The 22,272-nt window shown below is 40.4% G+C and overlaps 1 protein-coding gene across 1 annotated transcript in view; it reads right to left on the bottom strand.

Annotated features, from left to right (window-relative positions):
• LOC102290592 (serine/threonine-protein kinase 26) overlaps window positions 1-22,272 on the bottom strand; it is a 45,147-nt gene that overhangs the window by 7,005 nt on the left and 15,870 nt on the right. The window contains exons 2-6 of the mRNA XM_005950398.3: window positions 6,888-6,956; window positions 6,553-6,714; window positions 6,292-6,348; window positions 5,742-5,850; window positions 4,670-4,827 (exon numbers count right to left, since the gene is read on the bottom strand). Of these exons, the coding sequence (XP_005950460.1) occupies window positions 4,670-4,827; window positions 5,742-5,850; window positions 6,292-6,348; window positions 6,553-6,714; window positions 6,888-6,956 (555 nt within the window). The remainder of the gene's footprint in view (window positions 1-4,669; window positions 4,828-5,741; window positions 5,851-6,291; window positions 6,349-6,552; window positions 6,715-6,887; window positions 6,957-22,272) is intronic.

Below are 22,272 nucleotides of genomic sequence, written 5' to 3'. Positions count from 1 at the left end.
CACACACACACACACACACACACACACACACACACACACACACACACACACACACACACGGACACCAAATGGTATAAAACAAGTTAATTCTCAATAGATGCCTACAAAAATGAGAAAACTACTCATCTAGAGATTATTCATGATAAGGTTTTATTAGATTTCTTGTGCCTGAGTCTGGGTCCCGTAAGTTGCACTCAAAAAAAAAAAAAAAACTAATAAAACTCCAGCAAATAGAAAAATGCTGCAAAAGCACTAAAAATACAGAGAAAGTAGAATAAAATTTTATTCATATTGGCGCAAACCAGGAACAGCAATGTGCCGTGACAGATTGGGCGTGAGGGAAGAAAGACAGGGCAAAAACAGAAAGGTTCCTGGGGACACAATATCGTGACGGACCACTGGCAGAAGAAACAAAAACCAAAACATGCAAAGGACTGCACTGAGGCACGCTTAAAAGAAGCACAGATTTCATCATTGTTGTGAGAGGAAAACAAGACGAGGTAACGTGTGTTTTAATCAGTGATTCATATAACACTGTATATTCATGTTAGCCATTTACTGCTAGCTTGTCACGTCATCAGGTCGAACATTGCATTATTGTTTCCCCAATAACACGTCTGCTTTGTTTCATCATTTATGTATTTATTTATTTTTTAGCTTTTGCAGTGTTTTCTTTTCTCTAATGTGATTTCATAAATTCTGTGATATGTAGAAGGATTTAACAAAAATTTGTTCTGTGCCTGGAAAGGTTTTTTTTACGTAGAAGAATAAACAAAAACTATCCAGGTGAGTGTATGCACAACTCTCAACTGTAGCTCAACACAACATAAAGTGTAGGAGGCACCACCTTTTTGAACTATTAACCTAGCTGGAGGCAGACCACTATTATTTAAAAAATAGATAAAAAGAAAAAAAAAAAAGGCGATCCAAGCCTCTTCCACCTCTAATACAACCAGTGATGCAGAGCAGCTGATCTGTGCATCAGATGAACCCTTACACTTATCTACAGTTCGATCTAGCCGAGGTTCCCCCCACTTCCTGTCTGCTTTTTTTTTTCTTTTTTTTTACTTGTACGGACTAAACCCCACAGGAAACTGTGGTGTTAGTGGCAAACAGTAGGGCAGAGTTAAAGAAACATATTCAACTTGTAAAAACATTTACATTTCTCAGTCATGTCACTGTCCTGAATCAGCCTCTGGCAGGCTTTACACTGCTCTCACGCTAATGGCTGTTCAGGCCAGTCACTGAAAAACAGGGCAAGACTTCTTAGAAATATAACTGAATTATGGGTTATGAGTGGCTGTAACATCAACTAACAAGATTATTTTGAGAAAGTTGAAAATACTGCTGGTTGACAGAAGAAGTGCTTCTGTAAATGGTGCGGAGATTCAAATACCTCTGGTCAAAGTCACATGGTTGATGTATTAATAGGACAACTGACAGTCTGTGACCGAGACTGATATGAGATTAGGCAACACACACACACACACACACACACACACACACACACACACACACACACACACACACAGCAAAGTACAATGGCTGTCTTCTGTTTGCAGGCTTGTTCTAACTTCTCAGGTTACATTTACGTAACCGTTGGCAAAGTCTCCAAACCGCCTTCGGTATTTCAACAAGTTGCACTTTGTCTTCCTTCCCTTTAAAGAGGATTTTAAAAACAAAAAAACAAAACAGTACAGACTCAAACATTCACTCATACTTGAACCTGTTTTTGTTTTTCACAAACTACATGATTATTCCTTTAAAACTTAAAAAAAAACAAACCTTTAAATCAGGGGTCCCTAATCTCAGTCCACAAGGGCCGGTGTCCTGCAGATTTCAGATGTGTCCTTGATCCATCACAGCTGATGTAAATGGATAAATTACCTTCCCAACAAGTCTTGAAGTTCTCCAGAGGCCTGGTAATGAACTAATCATGTGATTCAGGTGTGTTGATCCTGGGTGATCTAAAACCTGCAGGGACACCGGCCCTCGTGGACTGAGATTGGGGACCCCTGCTTTAAATGATGGTCTCCTGCAGATATTTGAGCAATTAAAGAGAGATAATGAACGAGTCCGGCTTAAATGAGTTTTTGGTCACATTTCTAGATCATTTATAGACCTTTTTTGTTACCTGATCCCTCTAAGGCCAAAATACACAATATAAATCACAAAGGCACATGAAGGCAGTGTTACATATATGCACAAAGACACATGAACCAAACCACATCAAGAGGTCAAGTGAAAACACCCTAATGGATCTGCCTTATTTCCAAAGAACACACTTATAAAACAAGCAGACAGAAAGCAGCTCCGCCTCTTTATACAAATTTCATCAGTTTTGTTTGCTCTGTGACTTGCATCAAAACCTGTGTGTTTGATGCCAGCAGGTGCAAGGTGCATTTCTAACTCCATTCACTGCTGAAGTCATTGTTTTGATACACAAACAAAGCACACGGTGAGGGAATCCCTTCTAAACTGGGGACCAAGTGGACGATCATCATCATCATCCTCATCAAATAAAAGCTAAAATCGCCACGATGGCAGCAGCGTCTCTATTGGATGCAAATAAACCCTAGAGGACTGTGGAAATAATGCAAAGTGGGCCACAACAACAAATCCACATGTGTTGGGTTGCTACAGCAACACGCAAGCAGAGTAGGAGGAAAATCACAAAGCGGGATAGTCTATTGTTTTTATTTTTTAAGACCTGGTGGACTTTTAAAGGGTGAGAAAACGCCTGTCTTGGTATAAGGATAGGTGCTGTTTGAATTAACTAGGAAAATTTGCACTAATCTAAAAGATGGTTCTTTCAAAATAAGTCTCAACACTCAAACACTGATTAGAAGTTTTCTGTTAAAGGCTTTTCAGGTGTTGCGCATAGGTAATAGTAATAAATAAAAAGGGGGTTAGAGCAAACTGAAATCCTACTCCTAACCCCCTTTTTAGGCTTCAAGAGGTTAGACTGTGTGTCAATATGCTTGAGGGAAGAGAAGAGTTATTTCCGAAACTTCGCTTCCGGCTGAGGCAAACAAAACAAGGTGTCAAAGACTTACTCAGCTAAAATGTGCACAGTCTTCAGTTTTCCTCATAGAACTTATACAATGTAATTACTCAGTTCCTCAAACAAACAAAACGAGAAGTGTGGGCATATTTAAAAAACATATAATTTTAAGACAGATGTTTGAGGATGATGAGAGTTTGGAGTTGCTGCTAATGCTACGCTAAACTCTGATATAACCGCTAGCACCACTGTAAAGACTGTCGCATTAAAGTTTAACTTTCAGCTATATCATGTTTTAATTACGTCCCTCATAGTTTTTGTGTCTGTGATTTCTACTTTCTCTTTTGGGGCTAATAAGGTTCTGTCTTTTTACTACTTGCTAAATACTGTACACAGCTGTTAAACCTGACCTTATGCAGGACTAATGGTACCACACTGGTGCCTGGTTGTGTACGTCTTCAGCTATGCAGACTGAGTGGACAGTTTTTATTCTTTCCAGTTCTCACGTTCACGGCTTATTGAAATTCTATCTTCTCAGAGGCATGAGCTAAGCCAAAGCTCCAATAAAAAAAACACTACACCCCACTTGTGACACTATGCAGCTACAACAGGTAGAAGAACGTCGGCAAATCTATGTGACTACCGACTACCAATTCAGCATCACAATCAGGCCTTTAGCTAGAAATGCATGCTAACATGCTAACAAGCACAGGTTTCTCCATTCCTTAGCATTTGTATTTTTGACTATGAGAAGCTATTAGCTTAACATAAGAATAGTTTTATACTTTATTTTGTTGTGAACCTTGCCCAAAGTCATTAAACTTATGAGAAAATAATTTTCTCTCAAGTTTAACAAATTTATTAGACAACCACCCAATATTAGGATAATGCCTAACTTAACAGTATAGCTAATACACCAGTATGTGCAAGCTCTTAATTTGATTAGTTTTCTTAATTTTAGCGTATATTTTTTGGAAAAACACACCCAAAAACTATACGCAAAAAGCAACAACAACAAAATAAAGTCTAAAAATAAATGTGAAAATATGCTTTGCCTACTGTCCTTTTGTGCAAATAAGACATGTATAGAAAGGTATGTCTGTCGTGCTTTGCATACTTATGGCACCTCAGACATAATTGGATAATTACAGTTTCCAAGAGGAGCTGAGTGGATGTGAAGAAGGGCAGCACAATAGAAAGAATTTTGTTTGTTTTACATTTAACTCTTTCTTGTTATGCCTCCAGGTCCAGTGCAGACGCAGTTTGTACAACTGCAACTATGTTAATGACATTTAATTCTGATCAAATTTGGCAGTTTTCTTTTGTTTTCAAGCACATGCTCAGCAGAGTCGTCAAGCTCATTGTTACATGGCTGTTGTTGACTTTAAGTTAGAGTTTCATTGTTAGATGGAAGTGGAAGTACAAGCTTCAGGTTTTGATGGACATTTTCAAAAGTTCACGCTGTCCGGGTGATGTAAACAAGCAGAACTGTTGTATAAGACACTTCCTCTAAATGTCTCTTATTTGGACAGCCAGAGTTTGCTCATTTTGAATGAATATGAGGTGGTTCTGCATTCTGAAATTCCCACAACTACCTTCTAGTTATAAGCTAAAGATTATGAATGGCCTTTATGAAATCTGCAACGGTATAAACAGGTGTCTTACCTTGGAGTCGTAGGCGGACTGCTGGATGACCTCAGGAGCCATCCAGAACGGCGTTCCCACAAAGGTTTCCCTCTTGATCTGCGTGTCTGTCAGCTGACCTGCCACTCCGAAGTCCGCCAGCTTCACCTGACCCTGCTCCGACAGCAGGACGTTGGCAGCTGCAGAGAAGCAAATAATTTAACCTTTCTGCAACATCATCAGACTGAGTAACATCATCAACTAATGGTAGTTATTTTGTGCAATAAATGTAATTCTGATTCTAATGCTGTCAAATTAAGTATAAAAATCGCAAAAGAATTCCAGATTTCCACTAAAGCGGCCGTCCTTCATCTCTGAACCCCTACAGCTAAGATGTTGAGTTAGCACAGATTAAAGAATAAGTATCAAGTAAGTTTCAATTTCACGGGTTTGAAAACATTTTTTCCATTTCCTCCTTCTGACGGCTTCCCCTGTACTCTTAAAGATGACTTTTGACACATCAGGATATATCAATAAAGACGTAGTTTGACAAACATTAGAATCGTTTTCTGCGCTTTTCCAAGAATATCTGCACAGGCAGAGATCACCCTCACTAACTTCTGATGCACGCCCAGTCATTTTGTTCCATAAGTAGGCTGAAATATGATTTAAACACATCAGGGTGAATCAAACTACTCAGACCTCATGTTAAACTCAGCTCTCAGGCCTGTGTGGGTGGATCAGCATCCTGAGAGCTGTTTCACAGTAATGAGAACATGTTGAAGTTCTTCATTGTTTCTATGACAGTGTTTACTTCAATACCCAGCTCAGTAACGCTTGAGTGTCACAGCCTCGCAGAATATGAAAATCTTTTGTCAAATGTGAGAAAATCAAGTAGCGATCAAGAAAGCTTTCTGCATGGATCCTGCGACATAAATTAAATGGACGGGCTTCCAATGAAAGAGTTCGTCAATTGTGGGAAGTTTCGTTTTCCCTAAGGCACCAACACCTGCACCGATTCTCAGATTCTGAATCTTACTTTCATTTAAATGATATAATATTTGAATCGGTGTTGGAGGTCTGGGCGCTACAGTCTAACCAGCACCTGCCGCACCTTTGATGTCTCTGTGGATCTTCTTCTCAGAGTGCAGGTAGTCGAGCCCTTTCAGGATCTCCTTCAGCATGGTGGCAATCTGAAACTCATCAAACGGACCCGCCCGCAGCTGCACACACACACACACACACACACACACACACGCAGAGTGATGACACGGGTATAAAATACACTGTGATATGCCGGAGGCTCACAAACACACCCTATTCCAGTTTCAATCAAGACAAGTCCCAACACAGAAAATTAGACAATCAAATGTTAATGAATCAGATTTTCTCATTTTAAACAGAGTTTTAAAAACTTTGTTTTTTATTTTGATTTAAAAAAATTAAAGTTTAATTTCTCTGTATTTATGTGCAAAGAGATGTTTATACTCATAAGTGAGAATTCTCCAAAACAGTGAGGATGAAACTAAAGGATAGGAGATTAAACGTTTTCTACATCTATTAGCGAGACCTCACAAACATTGGCTCTAGTCATTACTTGATATTACTTCACTTACTAGGTTTCATGGACAATAAATCCTCTACAAATGGACATAAAGACTCACCAAGTCGAGTGCTGAGCCCCCTCCAAGATACTCCATGATGATCCACAATTTACTTCCCTGAAAGACAGAATTACAAATAAACTTCCAACAATGTGCCTATAAAAATGACTCAACTACAATATACTGGGAATAAAAAAAAAATCCTTAGTTCGCAGTAGGTGAAAAATTTTCCGTGGGAAAATAACACTCCCCACTCCTGTGGAATTCCTTTTAAACCTGACTTAGATCGGCTTCCGGGCTGAATGAAAATATCCGCCTTACCTTCAGGTAGGAGCCGTAGTACTTGGTGATGTACGGACTGTCGCACTGACTGAGCACCGTGATCTCCTGCTGGATGTCCTCGATTTCATCCTCTGCCTCCTCCAGATCGATCGTTTTGATGGCGACGACGCTCTGAGTGCGATTATCGATTCCTTTGAAGACCTGCAGGAGGGAACGGGAGGCAGAGAAGTGAAAAAACATGGATGTAAGAAAACAAAAAAGGATCACCAGGAGAGGAAGAAGAGAAAGAGAGAGGTGAGAAAGAATAAAAATGAGGGGGATAAAGCAAGTGAATGTAGGAGAGAAGATGACAAAAAATAATAAATTACACCCACCTCTCCGAAAGATCCTTTTCCAATGCGATCCAATTTAGTGAACAGCTCCTCTGGATCGAGCTGAGTACTCTGAGGAGACGACGAACAAAGAGTTAACAGCTCCATAATAATAATAATAAAAATAATAAACTATTAGCAAAACTACAGGTCTCAAACAAATTAAGATAAATGCACCACACGGGCTGAAACACAAACAGACTCATGCTGCTCATTTGCAAATAGATTAAAAACGCATTTCTATCATTTCTAATATCCAGAAGCAGATATCTTAAGTCATTTGCATGCTGGGAATATCGGACAGACATCATGACGTGGAATGGCCAGTCTGTTTCAGACAAACATCTCTCTTATTATTAAATAAGCTGTAGCTTGAAATTGAATGTATTTTTGCAATTCCAACAACAGCAACAGAAAACCAGATTTTTGTTACTGAAGCTCAGCAGCGCTGTGACATTTGACGTCAAATGGATCCAAAAACATCTGCACATCCTGCGTGTTTATTACACATTTGAATATTATGTAACTTCCAGTAAAACTCTTGGCTCATGAGTGTTAATGCATCGACACACTGAGCCTATTCAGGCGCGCCACCAGGTGTAACAATCACGTGTAAACTGATCAGGAATTACTAGTAAATAATTAACTCTTATTTTGAAAGTTCAGGCAGTTCTATTTGCTCCTTCCTTAGTTTAGGGATTTATCCTCTTAACTTCACATTCAACCTGTGCTTTACACTGTGCTTCTTCCCAAGGTGCATCACCACGGTAACTTGAGCTGCAGATGAAACCTCCTCCAGAGCAGGTCACGTGTGAGCTCAACAGGTATGCGTCTATTCCAAGAAAGGCCTGTGGATCTCAGCGCTCAGTTGCCAGGAGGGTTTCAAGAGTGTCTAAAGTTTTTGTCTGTCTCTGATGAGCATCATTAAGAAGTATAGCTTCATACGAGGATCCTTTTTTTCCCTGTTGGCTGCAAGCTAGTTAAAACAAAAAAACAAAAACCAAGAACCTAAATATGGTAATATGATTGTAAAACAGGGAACCTATTTGTACCAGGTGACCTTACAGACTATTGTTCTTCATTTGCCATCGCAGCTGGAAAGAACAGGCCTGAAACTCTGTTAAGCATGTCAATAAACAGCCAGTTAATGTAATGGATTATCACCTGTTAGATCCTCCCTTGTTTGCTCTATAAATCTAACTTCTAAGAAAGACCTGGTCATGGTAGCATCCACACCCTAGCTGTAGCATAAAACATTACAGGCCTTTCAATAAAAACATCCACCGGCCTCCTTCATTGCATACCTGATGATGCTTTAGATGCAGGGATGTTTAAAAGTTCAGGTGTGTGTTAATTATTCCTTGTCAAAGGTGCATAACACATCTACCAGAACCTTCAGCACATCAAAAAGCAACCATCAGAGCATCACAGCTGGTGCCTACTGGGTACGAAGACAAACTGGGAGTAAGGCAGGGCAATATTGCAAAATATTTATCACCATATATATTTGATAATTTGCGATAATGATATAACTGACAATATAATTGACACAAGACAAAATACTTTACAACTCCACAACTTTATTAGTGCAAAAAACCAGCATCAATTTATTTCCACTTAAACAAGCAGCTGTTTCTTTATAATTGCATTAAAGCGATATAAAAACTTTACAGTGCAAATTCCTTGCTGACAGTTTAACCAAAAGGCATTTCCATTGGAAATGGGCCGATATATCCCGAGCATAACCATGTATAATATCCACACAATATAAAAAGAGGTGCTTTGCAACATGAAACTGCAGTGTGCCAAATAAATAAGTCAAATACGTATTTTTTTGGACCATAAGGAGCATGGAATTATAAGACGCACTGTCGATGAACGGGTCTGTTTTCATCCATAAGGCACATCGGGTTATAAGGCACATTAAGGGAAACAAAACAGTCAGATAAGTCAAACTTTACTCAACTTTCTTCTTGCTTCCTCCACTTCCGTCCCATTGATTCATTAATGTTGAATTCTTTCGCAGCTGCTCTACTCCCATTAAATCACAGAATTAATTATAGTTAAAAATCAGCTGCTAATAGACCAGTCTATGTTTCTGATGTAGTGACCGACTTATCCAGCTGATAGCCGCCTTTAGTCGCTAAGCCTGATTGCAGATGTTAGTCTAAGAGAAGCCCAGAAAGATTGTGGGTGTGCTGACCTTGCTGCGTAAATACAGGTGCCTGCTCTGCAGATTCGCTGCAAGCTGGAGAGTCACCCTTACTGGCACCAGGTACGATGAGGTCAGCGAGGCTGAACTACCCTCAGCTGAATTCACTGAACAAACAGCTGCTTATCATGCACAAAATATTTCAGCTATAAAGATTCGCAGAGGAGTTACTAATGAGTAATTGCTGCCCTTGTTTTTGCAGGATTTGTTTTAAATATAAAATCACTGAAATTAGGCAGAAAGACAGAATAATAAGATATTATAGTGACTTTTAACATCTTGATGCATGCTCAATCTTCCAGGTAAGTAAATCCCAAAGATTGACTGTGTTCATCTGGACGCAGCGTTTCGTCACTCATCCAAGTGACTTCTTCAGTCTCAGCTGACTGCAGGTTTCCCCAATCTTATAAAGTCCTTGCACAATGACTGGAACTAGCACCACTGAATGAACAATGGGCATTTCTCCCACTGAAAACGCTACATCCAGATGAACAGAATCAACCTTTTGGTGTAGTGACTTTTAATATTTTGCATTAATTTGAGTATTGAAACAGCATATATTGCAATTTATAATCATTTTTAAAATGCAAATTACATTCTCAAAGTTAAAATCTTTTAACATCTGATTTATTCAATAAGAATGATCTCACTTCAGTTTTATTTGCTGCATAATGAGACAGAAGAATGCAACACTGTCACTAAAACCTGCCATACGTAGTGCCACAGGAGTTTAAAGACGTACGGAGCTGGTTGTAGTATTTTTACTCGTGTGACTGAGCCGTTAGCTACTTTCTAATTCAGAGCAAACCTAGTGTGTTCAGTGTTGGGTGGTTTTTCAGTTGAGTTAATGCAGTCTGGACCCCCAACATTAGTATCCTTGTATCGGTACAATATAACAATGTAAAAAATATCAAACACTACACTGTCTTGCACCGCCCAAATGTTTTGTACGTTATATTTTAAAACATGCATGGGTTCTCTCCAGGTACACCAGCTTCCTCCCACAGTCCAAGACATGCAGCTAGTGCAGTTAGGTTAATTAGTAATTCTAAATTGGCCAAAGCTGTGAATGTGAGTGTGGATAGTTGTCTGTCTCTATGTGTTAACCCTGCGATAGACTGGCAACTTTTCCAGGGTGTTCTCGCCCCCCCCCCCCCCCCCCCCCCCCCCCCCCCCCCCCCCCCCCCCCCCCCCCGTATGACCCTGACAAGGGTAAGCGGAAGAGGATGGACGGATGGAAATATTTGGATTTTTACATCCCTCAAAGCAAACTAAAACGTTTTGAGGACACAGAGAGAATTTTTTAAAGCAGTATTTATCATTTGATATAATGACAGTGACAACTTTATTTATATAGCACATTGACTTGTCATGTAAATTAAATATAACAACTAAAATGAACACGTAAAAATTAAAATGTTGGTTTAAAAACCTTTAAAAAGCATTGAAAACAGCAAAACAGAACAAAACAAAAACAGCTATAAGATATAAGACTGTATCAATATGGATCCATTAGTGAAACCAAATAAAATATGAATTATTAGAGCAACAAAAAAACCCCGCAAAAAAACTTGATCACATTCCCAGCGACCTGCCTTATTTCCTCACACGCAAAACTTTGCAACATGAATGCAATGTTGTTACCACAGACTCACACAGACACACACAAACAGCAATGAGGTGCAGAAGGAAACAAGCATGACAGTTGAAGATAACAGGAACTGAACACACACAGCTGCGTGACCACACAAGCACACACACACGCGCACACAGTACTTATCTGAGTTACACTCATTTCCTAAAAGCTGCTGCGGCTCAAAGCGCAGCACTTACACTGAAATACACGTCATTTCAGTTCATTTCTCCCGTTTCTGCATTCGCACAGACTCAAAACTCTGCACGAGTTTCCAAGCAAAGCCGTCGTGGCCGTGACAGAAAAAAAAAAGAAGCCCAAAAAGGAGTTAGTGCTCAAAGCTGAAAACTGACAAGTAGGCACAGACAATTTCACAGAAATCTTGAAAAACAAAGAAAGTTTTGATCGACAGGAAGAAAACATCCGTGTTTATCATTGTGATGCTTCACATGTAGAATGAGCTCAGCAGTTCAGACTGATGCAACTTCCAGTTATATTTTAAGACTGCAACGTTCTTGGGAAATACATTTACACTCAAGCCACACTTAAAAGTTTGACACTTTTAATCACCTAAACCAATAAAATGTAAAGCACACCATCTTCATTTTGCTGTGCAAAGTAATCAGAAACACACATTTAATTCTGTGTCACACACTGCGTTAGGGCTGGGCGATATGGCCTAAAATCCATATCGCGGTATAATTTGAAGCACGTGCAGTAACGATATATATATTGCGATATATTCTTTTCTTCTGTGTAACGTATTTTACACACTATAAGGCACACTTAAAATCCTTTAATTTTCTCAAAAATTGAGAGTGTGCCTTATGTATGAATTCTGGTTGTGCTTACTGACCTCGAACCGATTTTGGCGTGCAGAAATCTGTTAAAAAATGTTTTAGTACAACTTTGGTAAGCCGCACTGCTTGATGGATTGTCAGAGCATTACGGCTGCCGTAGTGAGGAGCTTCGCGGAGTAATCTGGGTCCAAAACTCCGTCCGCTTCAGGTCCCAAAGTCAAACGAACACTGAGAGTTAAAAACTCTAAATTCTTTCATCTTTAATAAAATCGATCAGCGTTGCTGCTTTACCAGGTGTAACAATTAAGTTTAACATCCAGGCATCCATGAAAACAGAATTTATTAAATTTAACGGAGTTAGAAGTTAACAGGAAGTTAGCTCGCTAGTTTCCACCTAAACATGAATACCATGTTTGACTGAGAGATTTTTGAAACTAATTACAAACGTACAGCTCTGCTACCACTTCCAACATAAATGAAGACAGAAAACTAAACAGCAGTGGCGTTTGCAGGGTTACTGAAGTTGGGCTACTGGTATATAATGTTGTGCTACGTGATTGCTAGCGACACAGCTATGTTAGCATAACATTAGCACAGTGAAGCTGGAGGATACGAACTTTTTTCCACTCGATAAAAGTTAACGTGAGGGATTCTGGTGGTCAGGGACAAATGCAATCGCATAGCAGGATGCTATACACGGGGCAAACTTCAGTCAGGAGAACAACTGAGATCATTCATCCACAATACGAGGTTAGTTATTAATATACTGCAACAACATGGGAATAGAGCAGCTGCGAGAGAATTCAACATTAATGAATCAATGTTACGGAAGTGGAGGAAGCGCAGTTTTTGGCTTTCCCCATATTTCAAAAGTGCTTCATCTCTTTGCTATGACTGTTGCCCGGCATAATTTGCAGATGATAATGGTTGTAGCCGCTGCGATGCTTTCGACCAAAACAGGCGCAGCTTGATGACATCATCAACATGCGCTATCGCGGTAGAGCGGTATAGTCAAAATCTCTATCGTTGGCCAAATTTATATCGTTTCTATTGTATATCGTTTATATCGCCTACCTCTACACTGTGTGTAATTCACTATTCTCTGAGCAGTTTCTACAACTAGGTCTTCTCAGAGTATCACGGACATAAAATGGCTCGAGTTTTGCAAACATGGAAGCTGCATTTTTGTTAATGACCAGCAAGAGGCAACTCATCTGGTTGAAAAAAGAAGCCAATGGAAAAATGTCCCTCTGCTGTGACCGCAATAAACACCTTTTCTTTATAAGCTCAGTCTCAGAATAAAATACAAAGTAAATCTGCAGATTTTTCTTTTATTGAGAAACTTCTAAAAGTCACAAAAGAGGATAATCCAGGATGTCATCACTGGCTAATGCCTGGCAAATGGTGAGATTTCCATCTGATATTTTATTTTCTGGTTAATTTTGTAACTAGGTTTAATGACTGCATCAACAATTCCCCAACATCACTGTGAGAAAACATGACTGATGTTCGGGCTTATCAGCTTCCTAGCACTCTGTGTCTAAAGCTATGTTCATGCAGGAGGCCGTTTGCAGCGAAGTGATGGCCAAAGTCCGCAGAATGTTGTCGCTACGATGGGCGAAAGAATTGAAAGGATGTGGACAAAGATAAACTTCTAGACGAGCGACTGAACAACTACCTACCATGAAGAGTGAAGAATACCGGTGGCTGACATATGACATAATATCAATCCATTAGAGGCTCAGCTAAGCAACCAAAAAAACCAGTCCTATTTACCAGCTTTCTTTCTGGTTCACAATCAAATTCTCCTACGTTTCTATGAAGAACAGCTCTAAACTCTCGGACTGTTCCCACCTACGCTCTCTCAAATCTGCTATCAAAGTCTCACTGCCACAGTTCGCGGTTGGGTTACGTCATGCAACTTGTTCTTACTCTGAGCACTCCATAAACAGACATATCTGATAGATCTAGATCTCTGAGGCAATCATTGCTGCAGTTTCCTGCCTGTTTTTCTTGATTTTTACCACAGTTATGGGACCATCTGCTGCTGCTGCTGGTCTTTCTGGTTTTATCCATGTCAGTCAACAGCATGACAGCATAACCGACTTCCTGCAAACAAGCAATGCTTTACCTTTCCTCTGACCTCACTTGACTCATCTTTATTTCGCGGCCATTTTTTTTGCAACGGGTTTTATCAACCCAGTTCTATTATAATCTGTGGGTAAGCATGTGGTCTACTGCATGAGTTACAGATGAGAAGCAAGTCTGTAACTTGTCCATGTGTTTTTTTTTAAAAACCTTTCACAATAAAATGTTTCAATTTAGTTAGATTACATCATGTATAAATAGATCAGCGGTCCCCAACCTTTTTTGCACCACGGACCGGTTTATGCCTGACAATATTTTCATGGACCGGCCTTTAAGGTGTCGCGGATAAATACAACAAAATAAAACTAGTACCGGTACCGAAAAAAAGAAGATTTATTCATAACACACGTGAAAAGACCAAGGAAAACCGAGTAAACGATAAAAACGATAACAAAATAACGCTGAAAACCGATAAAACCCTGAAACTATACATTTCACACCTGAGCCTCAACTCTCGCGGCCCGGTACCAAACGACTCACGGACCGATACCGGTCCAAGGCCCGGGGGTTGGGGACCGCTGATATAGATCACACATTAAAGTCCAGAATCTTTGTAAATTGCCGTTCAGCAGACTAAATGGAGATCAAGCTCTCCAGCACAGAATGTGAGATAAAATTAAGATAAGGGAGAGACAGGCCTCTTGTTAACGCTTTAGAAATGGACACATTTACATTTCAGATCTCTTAAAACAACACTAACTAACTGTTTACTAATCATTGCGTACAGTAGGGGTGGGCGGTAGAAACAGTAGAAATTATATGAATTTTGCCAACGGTAGAGATTTTGACTATACCGCTCTACTGTGATAGCCGTGTTGATGGTGTCATCAAGCTGCGCCTTTTTTGGTTGAAAGCATTGCAGAGGCGGCAAACAACATCATCTGCAAATTATGCCAGGCGACTGTGGGCGGTCAATCCTTCAAGCTCGGGTCCTCTACCAGAGGCCTGGGAGCTTGAGGGTCCTGCGCAGTATCTTAGCTGTTCCCAGGACTGCGCTCTTCTGGACAGAGATCTCCGATGTTGTTCCCGGGATCTGCTGGAGCCACTCGCCTAGCTTGGGAGTCACTGCACCTAGTGCTCCGATTACCACGGGGACCACCGTCACCTTCACCCTCCACATCCTCTCGAGCTCTTCTCTGAGCCCTTGGTATTTCTCCAGCTTCTCGTGTTCCTTCTTCCTGATGTTGCTGTCATTCGGAACCGCTACATCGATCACTACGGCCGTCTTCTCATGTTTGTCTACCACCACTATGTCCGGTTGGTTAGCCACCACCATTTTGTCCGTCTGTATCTGTTAGTCCCACAGGATCTTAGCTTGGTCATTCTCCATCACCCTTGGGGGCATCTCCCATTTTGACCCCGGGACTTCCAGGTTATACTCGGCACAGATGTTCCTGTATACTATGCCGGCCACTTCATTATGGCGTTCCATGTATGCCTTGCCTGCTAGCATCTTACACCCTGCTGTTATGTGCTGGATTGTCTCTGGGGCATCTTTACACAGCCTGCACCTGGGGTCTTGCCTGGTGTGATAGACCCCAGCCTCTATGGATCTTGTACTCAGAGCTTGTTCTTGTGCTGCCATGATTAGTGCCTCTGTGCTGTCTTTCAGTCCAGCTTTGTCCAGCCACTGGTAGGATTTCTGGATATCAGCCACCTCCTCTATCTGCCGGTGGTACATACCGTGCAGGGGCCTGTCCTTCCATGATGGTTCCTCGCCTTCCTCCTCTTTCTTGGGTTTCTGCTGCCTGAGGTATTCACTGAGCATGCTGTCAGTTGGGGCCATCTTCGTGATGTATTCGTGGATGTTCGTTGTCTCATCCTGGACTGTGGTGCTGACACTTACCAGGTCCCCGGCCCCCTTCCTTCCGCTTAGCGTACAGCCTCAGGGTGCTGGACTTGGGGTGAAACCCTCCATGCATGGTAAGGAGCTTTCTTGTCTTGATGTCAGTGGCTTCTATCTCCTCATTTGGCCAGCCTATTACCCCAGCAGGGTACATGATCACGGGCAGGGCGTAGGTGTTGATAGCCCGGATCTTGTTCTTACCGTTCAGCTGACTCCTCAGGACTTGCCTGACCCTCTGCAGGTACTTGGTGGTTGCAGCTTTCCTAGCAGCTTCTTCATGTTTCCCATTCACCTGCGGGATCCCCAGGTACTTGTAACTGTCCTCTATGTCTGCAATGTTGCCTTCTGGTAGTTTGATCCCCTCCGTTCTGACTACCTTCCCTCTCTTTGTTACCATCCGACTACACTTCTCCAGCCCGAACGACATTCCAATGTCATTGCTGTATATCCTGGTGGTGTGGATCAGTGAATCGATGTCTCGTTCACTCTTGGCATACAGCTTGATGTCATCCATGTACAGGAGGTGGCTGACAACTGCTCCATTATGTAGTCGGTATCTGTAGCCAGTCTTGTCAATTATCTCACTGAGGGGGTTAAGGCCTATGCAGAACAGGAGTGGGGACAGAGCATGTCCTTGGAAGATCCCGCACTTGATGGTGACTTGTGCTATGGGCTTGGGGTTGGCCTCCAGTGTTGTCCGCCACATCCCCATTGAGTTCCTGATGAAGGCTCACAGGGTCCTGTTGATCTTATGTAGTTCCAGGCATTCCAGGATCCAGGTGTGGGGCATTGAGTCACAGGCTTTGGTCAGTCTGGTCCTGCAGTCTCAGCTGACTGCTTGGTCTGCCAGTAGCTGGTGTTTTGCGCCTCTGTTATTCTTGCCCATCCCTTTCTGTGCCCCGCTCATGTGTTGACCCATGTGCCTGTTCATCTTAGCCGCTATGATGCCTGACAGGAGCGTCCACGTGGTGCTGAGGCAGGTTATTGCTCGGTAGTTGGAGGGGACCGGTGCCTTCTGGGGGTCCTTGAGGATCAGGACTGTCCAGCCTTCGGTTAGCCATTATGGGTGTCTCTCGTCAAGTAGCAGTTGTTTCATTTGTGCTGCCAGGCGCTCGTGGAGTGCAGTCAGCTTCTTCAACCATATATATATCTTGTTTTTTTTTTTTTTTTTTTTAAAAAACTGTTTAACTCCACAGTCTGGGAGGATTTGTGACTCATGATCTGCTATATGGCTTTATGTAAATCGCAGCTGGATGCGAAGGTTTTGTGCGATGTGCATATTCAATTCAATTAAGCGTCCATTAAGTGTATCCATATCTGGCCCTTAATATGATTCCTATCTCAGTGTGATATACTCTGGGCTAGGGCTGTGCGATATGACCAAAATCTCATATCCCAATATAAGACATCTATCGTCCCGATAACGATATAAATCCCGAAAATTTTACATTTTCGGAAAATTCTGTGAATCTCGGGCAGCTCGACTTGCGGGAAGTGTTTCCAGCTGCGCGTCGTGTACCTGGAGTCAAGTGTTTTAACCGATGCATGAAACGATACATTTTTAGACAAGTTGTAACGGCCGCCGTTTCCTTTGTGAGTATTTATTCCACGGCGTGCTGCGGGGAAAAGTTTGAGTCTAAGGTTTATTTTTTAGCACCTGTCGGCTCTTGGTAAATGGCCTGCATTTCTATAGCGCTTTTCTAGTCCATAGGACCCCAAAGCGCTTTACACTACATTCAGTCATTCACCCATTCACACACACATTCACACACTGGCGATAGCAAGCTACATTGTAGCCACAGCTGCCCTGGGGCGCACTGACAGAGGCGAGGCTGCCGGACACAGGCGCCACCGGGCCCTCTGACCACCACCAGTAGGCAAACACGGGGTTAGTATCTTGCCCAAGGATATTTGGCATGCAGCCAGGATGCAGCCTGGGATTGAACCACCGACCTTCTGATTAGTGGCTGACCTGCTCTGCCACCTGAGCTACAGCCACCCCCTGAGGATCAGGACTGTCCAGCTCTTTTTTGCTTCTCACCCGTAAATACTCTGCAAACTCTTTCACGTGATTCAGTTTATTTTGAAAAGTCTCAACAGGATCTTGAGATTTATTCTGAAAGGTTTATGTGGAAAATAAACAAGCAGACACGGAATGGTTTTATCGTTGTTGTTGCTAACGACAACGCATAAAAACAGGTGCTTGTCTATCCGTAGTGTGGTTATATTAAATATAAGAGAAAGAGAACTTTAAGAAATTAATATAGCCACTACAGTGACCATCAAAATGGTGAAAAAATATTGACGTAAACAGTTTATTTTGCCACACCACGAAACAAACGATAGCGTAAAATGAAACGATAGACGTTTTTATATTGTCATTCGATATATATCGTTATATCGAACAGCCCTACTCTGGGTCTTTTTTGTGTTTTAAGTGGCCTCATGCACTTGTTATGAAACACACTAACATTTTGTCCTCAGACTTGGAGTAACATGTAAAAAACGTGCTGGTCACAGAAATGTATGATATTCCTATGATTCTGTTTGAGTTTCCTCTCTGGACTAAAAAAAGAACGCACACACAGAAGCGCACTCAGTACCCACAAAGCTGCCACACCCTGTCAGCAAATACAGCGGTTACTGTTTAATGATACTTTTAGCTTGGTGCAGAGAGGCGAAGAAAAAAGAAGTATGAATGCAGAAAGGAGAACACAGCAATGCAGAGCATGACAATAACTTTCTGTACAATAACCTAAATTAATAACCTAACCAACAAACACAAAGCAGTAAAAGCACCATGACGCAGGAGCAACTGAAGGAAAATATGCCTGTGTGACTAAGTAAAAAAAACATTTCAGCATGCATGAAAGCACAACTAACAGCTGAAATGACAAAAACTGCAGTTATATCTTCACATTTAACATCTAGGCACACTAGGACAGGGCAGTTGTGGTAGTAAAGCAGGTCATCTAGCAATCTGAAGGCTGGCAGATTGACCAACTCAGTTTGTCAAGATACTTAAAGCAAGTGGATCCATCGGTCTGTGAATTTTAGAGAAAAGCACTGTATGAATGTGACTAGGATTATGAAAACAGTTTGTGTGCTCAAAAAAGGTAAATCCATTTAAAATGTACATTAAAACAATAAAAAGCAATAGATAATTAAGTCAAGGGAATAACGTGACAGGATGCAATAGAAACAGGAGATAACTAAATCATATTTTTATACAGGCCATGGTGCCTGTCTGAATCTAAAGGGATGCAGTGGTATGGCTTTTCCGACAACCTCCCCACCAACTTAGTTGTTGGAGCCTCATGACACCGTATTAAAAAAAAACAAAAAACAAACAAACCTGGTGACGCCCCTGGGAATAAAATGTATTTGGTTATTGAAAAACGTAATTAAAGGTGAGAAATTGCTGCCAGTATAAGTACAGTAAGTAATTTTTTTTAATCTAGATCTTTTCATGACAAGAAACCAGTCACAAAGAGTCGTTATAGAGGTGTCAATAAAAACATTTTTACTCTTGTCTAAATGTTGAACTGCTTCTAGGTTTGTCAACTGGCCTGATTGTTTAGTTTTTTTAAAATTTGACTTTAGGGTGGTCATCAAGAACGTAACTAAGAAACACAGATCAGGAGGATTACATGACAGCATTTAACTGAGTTGAGCTTCGTGGTAAAACACAGTTTGAGGTAAAGAAAATACACATTGTTGGAGAGTAATGGAATACATGTACCGGCGTTATGTATTTAAAATACAAAATATGAATGTATTTTGTTACAGATACGGTTTAAATAGGTGATAATTACAATGCAGTTACTTTGTTGGAATAAATGGATTTCATGGGGGTCATTTCCGTTTCTAATTTTGGTAATTAAATGCATTGCCGGAAACCCAAACAAAACACGCAATAAGAGACTAATGTAAGCATTCTGTGTATGTTGATGGTGTCAGTTACACAATGGACCTGGAGCCAGCACAACAGCGCCAGCAGTGCACGGGCAGGAATGCATTTCTTATTTGGAAATTCCACCACTTCATATTTAAAGAAGAAAGGGATGAGCGAAATCTGACCGTGCAATGCAAACTGTGCCAACAAACAAGCTGCTCTCAGCGTCAAAAGACTCCAACCTAAAGAAACATCTGGAAGAAGTTCTTTTTAAAAACTAAAGTTAGCCTGCTGCAACTACCTTGCTTTAGTTGTGGTAGCTACCTGGGTTATATGGCACTTCAGTATTTTCAATGTTCTATTGTTGTGTGATTTATTACTATTACTGAAGGCTACTCGCCACCAAGCTAGCATCTTATCTTGACATACGTCTTTTCTCCCCTAAAGTAAATAAATTGTCTACTCAGTGAGATTTGGGCTTACAAGCCAATTGGTAGAGAAAAACAAACAAGAATTTGCAGGATGTCATTGCTACATTCATGTAGTTGTGAAAAGCATGACTAATATACTAAGTAACCCAAAGTATTCAGAATACGTTACTCACATTGAGTAATTACATTTTGGGCCCTGTATTCTACAATCTGTAGTGAAATACATTTAAAAGTAACCTTCCCAACACTGAAAATGCTTTAGTATTATAAACATGTATCTGTATACTAGTCACATGATCATGTTGTTTATGCAGCTGTAATTAAGAACATCACAAAATATTTTTTCTCTAATTTTGATGTAGTTGACGTCTTTACAGAAAGAGCTCCAGACTGCAGGCCAAAAACTGAGATATGAATTGAACCGTGAATGAACAACTTTAAAAAGGCTGAACAAAAACAAGAAGAGGCTAAAGAAAAAATAAAAGATTACTCTTTTCCAACTCAGGCTGAAATAGTTATTTCTACTCTTGGATCTGAGTGATGTCACAGAGAGGGGGTATGCCTTATATGGTCATCTCAGGTTGTGAGCATAGAAACTCCTCCCATCTGCTGTTCAAACCTTCTGATCACCAGTGCTAGCTTTAAGGGAGAAATAAGAAATAAAGTTTTTTAAAAAATTAATTCAAAAAATTAAAAAAAACTAATAAAATGTTTCTTAGCATCAGTTCTTGTTTGTTTTACAAAAGGCAGTGAAACATGGTGAACTTCTTTATCATTCCCTTAAATGCGTTTCCTGTAATTCCCAGCCCAGCTACACCCACCTGTCACAGCCAATTAAAATACCTGTGTGAGTGTGACAGCCCTTTGACATATTTTCGGTTTACATAGCTGTTTGTGGTTATAAATTAGCCACTCCTTCTCTTTAAAGGATCAATATTTTCAGGTTCCAGCATTTAATACTTTTTACATATTAAACAAATGTAATATACCCAGGTTTAGGGTATCTGATTGATATATATATATATATATATATATATTTTTTTTTTTTTTTTTTTTTTTACATTTTTTAAAAAAAAAAAAAAAAAAAAAAAAAAAAAAAAAAAAAAAAAAAAAAAAAGAGAACAGAAAGAATCATTCATGTAGCACAAAAAGGGGTAAAACCTAAATTGTAAAAGCATCTAAATAAAATTAATTCTAGAAAAATCTACATTAACCACCAAAAACTATTAAAGCCTTTGGTACAGTCTTGTTTGCCATCTGGGAAATCCATAATCGCCTGCCTCATAATTCACTTCAAGCCAATAAGGAAGTCCTGAAAGTGACTGTTTATTTATCAATTATGATCTAAGAATATGATAAAAGAGCCACGTGGCTTCCTCAAAGACAAACAGAGACAGACTGAGAGAAAGTGTCTCTCCCTTCCCTCGTCTATTATCCAATCAGCATTATTTATCATTTTCAGTCACATTATTTTAGCAGCATGAGCTCAGCGTTGTTTTTACCCCCGAGCCATCATAAACCTGCTGATGACAACAAAGAAAAAGTTCTTGGCCCTCATAGTTTCACCCAAATGACTTTAACAAAACTTTAGCACAAAAATGTTTGAATCAGATGTTATGTTTAACCCCACGAATCTAGAAGTTTGAGCAGACTGGGGATTTTTAAGTGCTGTTATTCCTCTTTGGCCCTTTAAATGTTCATATTTCAAATACTTTCAGTGTTGGGTGTTCTCCTCCTCAGGCCACAGAGTTTAGGAGACTCTTATATGTGAAACTAAACAATAGAGGTCTTTAAACATTAAATTGCAGATGTTCTAACTTTTCTTTCTGTGCAGTAAAAGCGCAGAGGCTTCACATTTAGTATAGTCGCAGGAAATACGCTAAAATCCACCATCTTTCAAACTGTGCATTTTTGTCATCACCGGAGCATAAATGTAATTTTAACTGCAAGTAAATAACATGCAAAAACACTAATGGGCGGTAAAACCAAGAATAGCACCCACAGGCCCCTGGTGGTCTCTATGGGTGGTTTTGAGAGAGTGTATGAAAGCTGGAGCTCCTGAACCTCTCAGCAGCAGCAGCACGCTCAAGTCTGCCTTCAGGGAGGAAGCACGTCAGTTGGGGGCGTTTCCACCGGCACAGAGACGGCTCTGTTCTGGTGTTCTGTGTTTCCATCAAAAGGTTTGGAAAGCAAACAGTCACAGCTTAAAATAGAAACAGCTAAAGCAAAAACCAAGACATTAGTCTTCAGAGGGGAGAAAATAGAGAATTTTAAATATTTTAGACACCGTCTGTTTTGCAAGCATTCCTATCTACACCTGTACAGTAGCCATGACTAAACTGAGAATTTTACTACCATCTTATTCTTAACGAGCATTTTACAACTTAATTTGAACAAAGTAAAAAAGTAAAAAAAAAAAAAAA

This window comes from Haplochromis burtoni, unplaced genomic scaffold, assembly GCF_018398535.1.
Source record: "Haplochromis burtoni strain Fernald_Lab_line unplaced genomic scaffold, NCSU_Asbu1 Contig_732, whole genome shotgun sequence".
Classification (NCBI taxonomy): Eukaryota; Metazoa; Chordata; class Actinopteri; order Cichliformes; family Cichlidae; genus Haplochromis; species Haplochromis burtoni.
The sequence above is the reverse complement of the archived record's forward strand: the minus strand, read 5'-3'. Positions and strand labels throughout refer to the sequence as shown.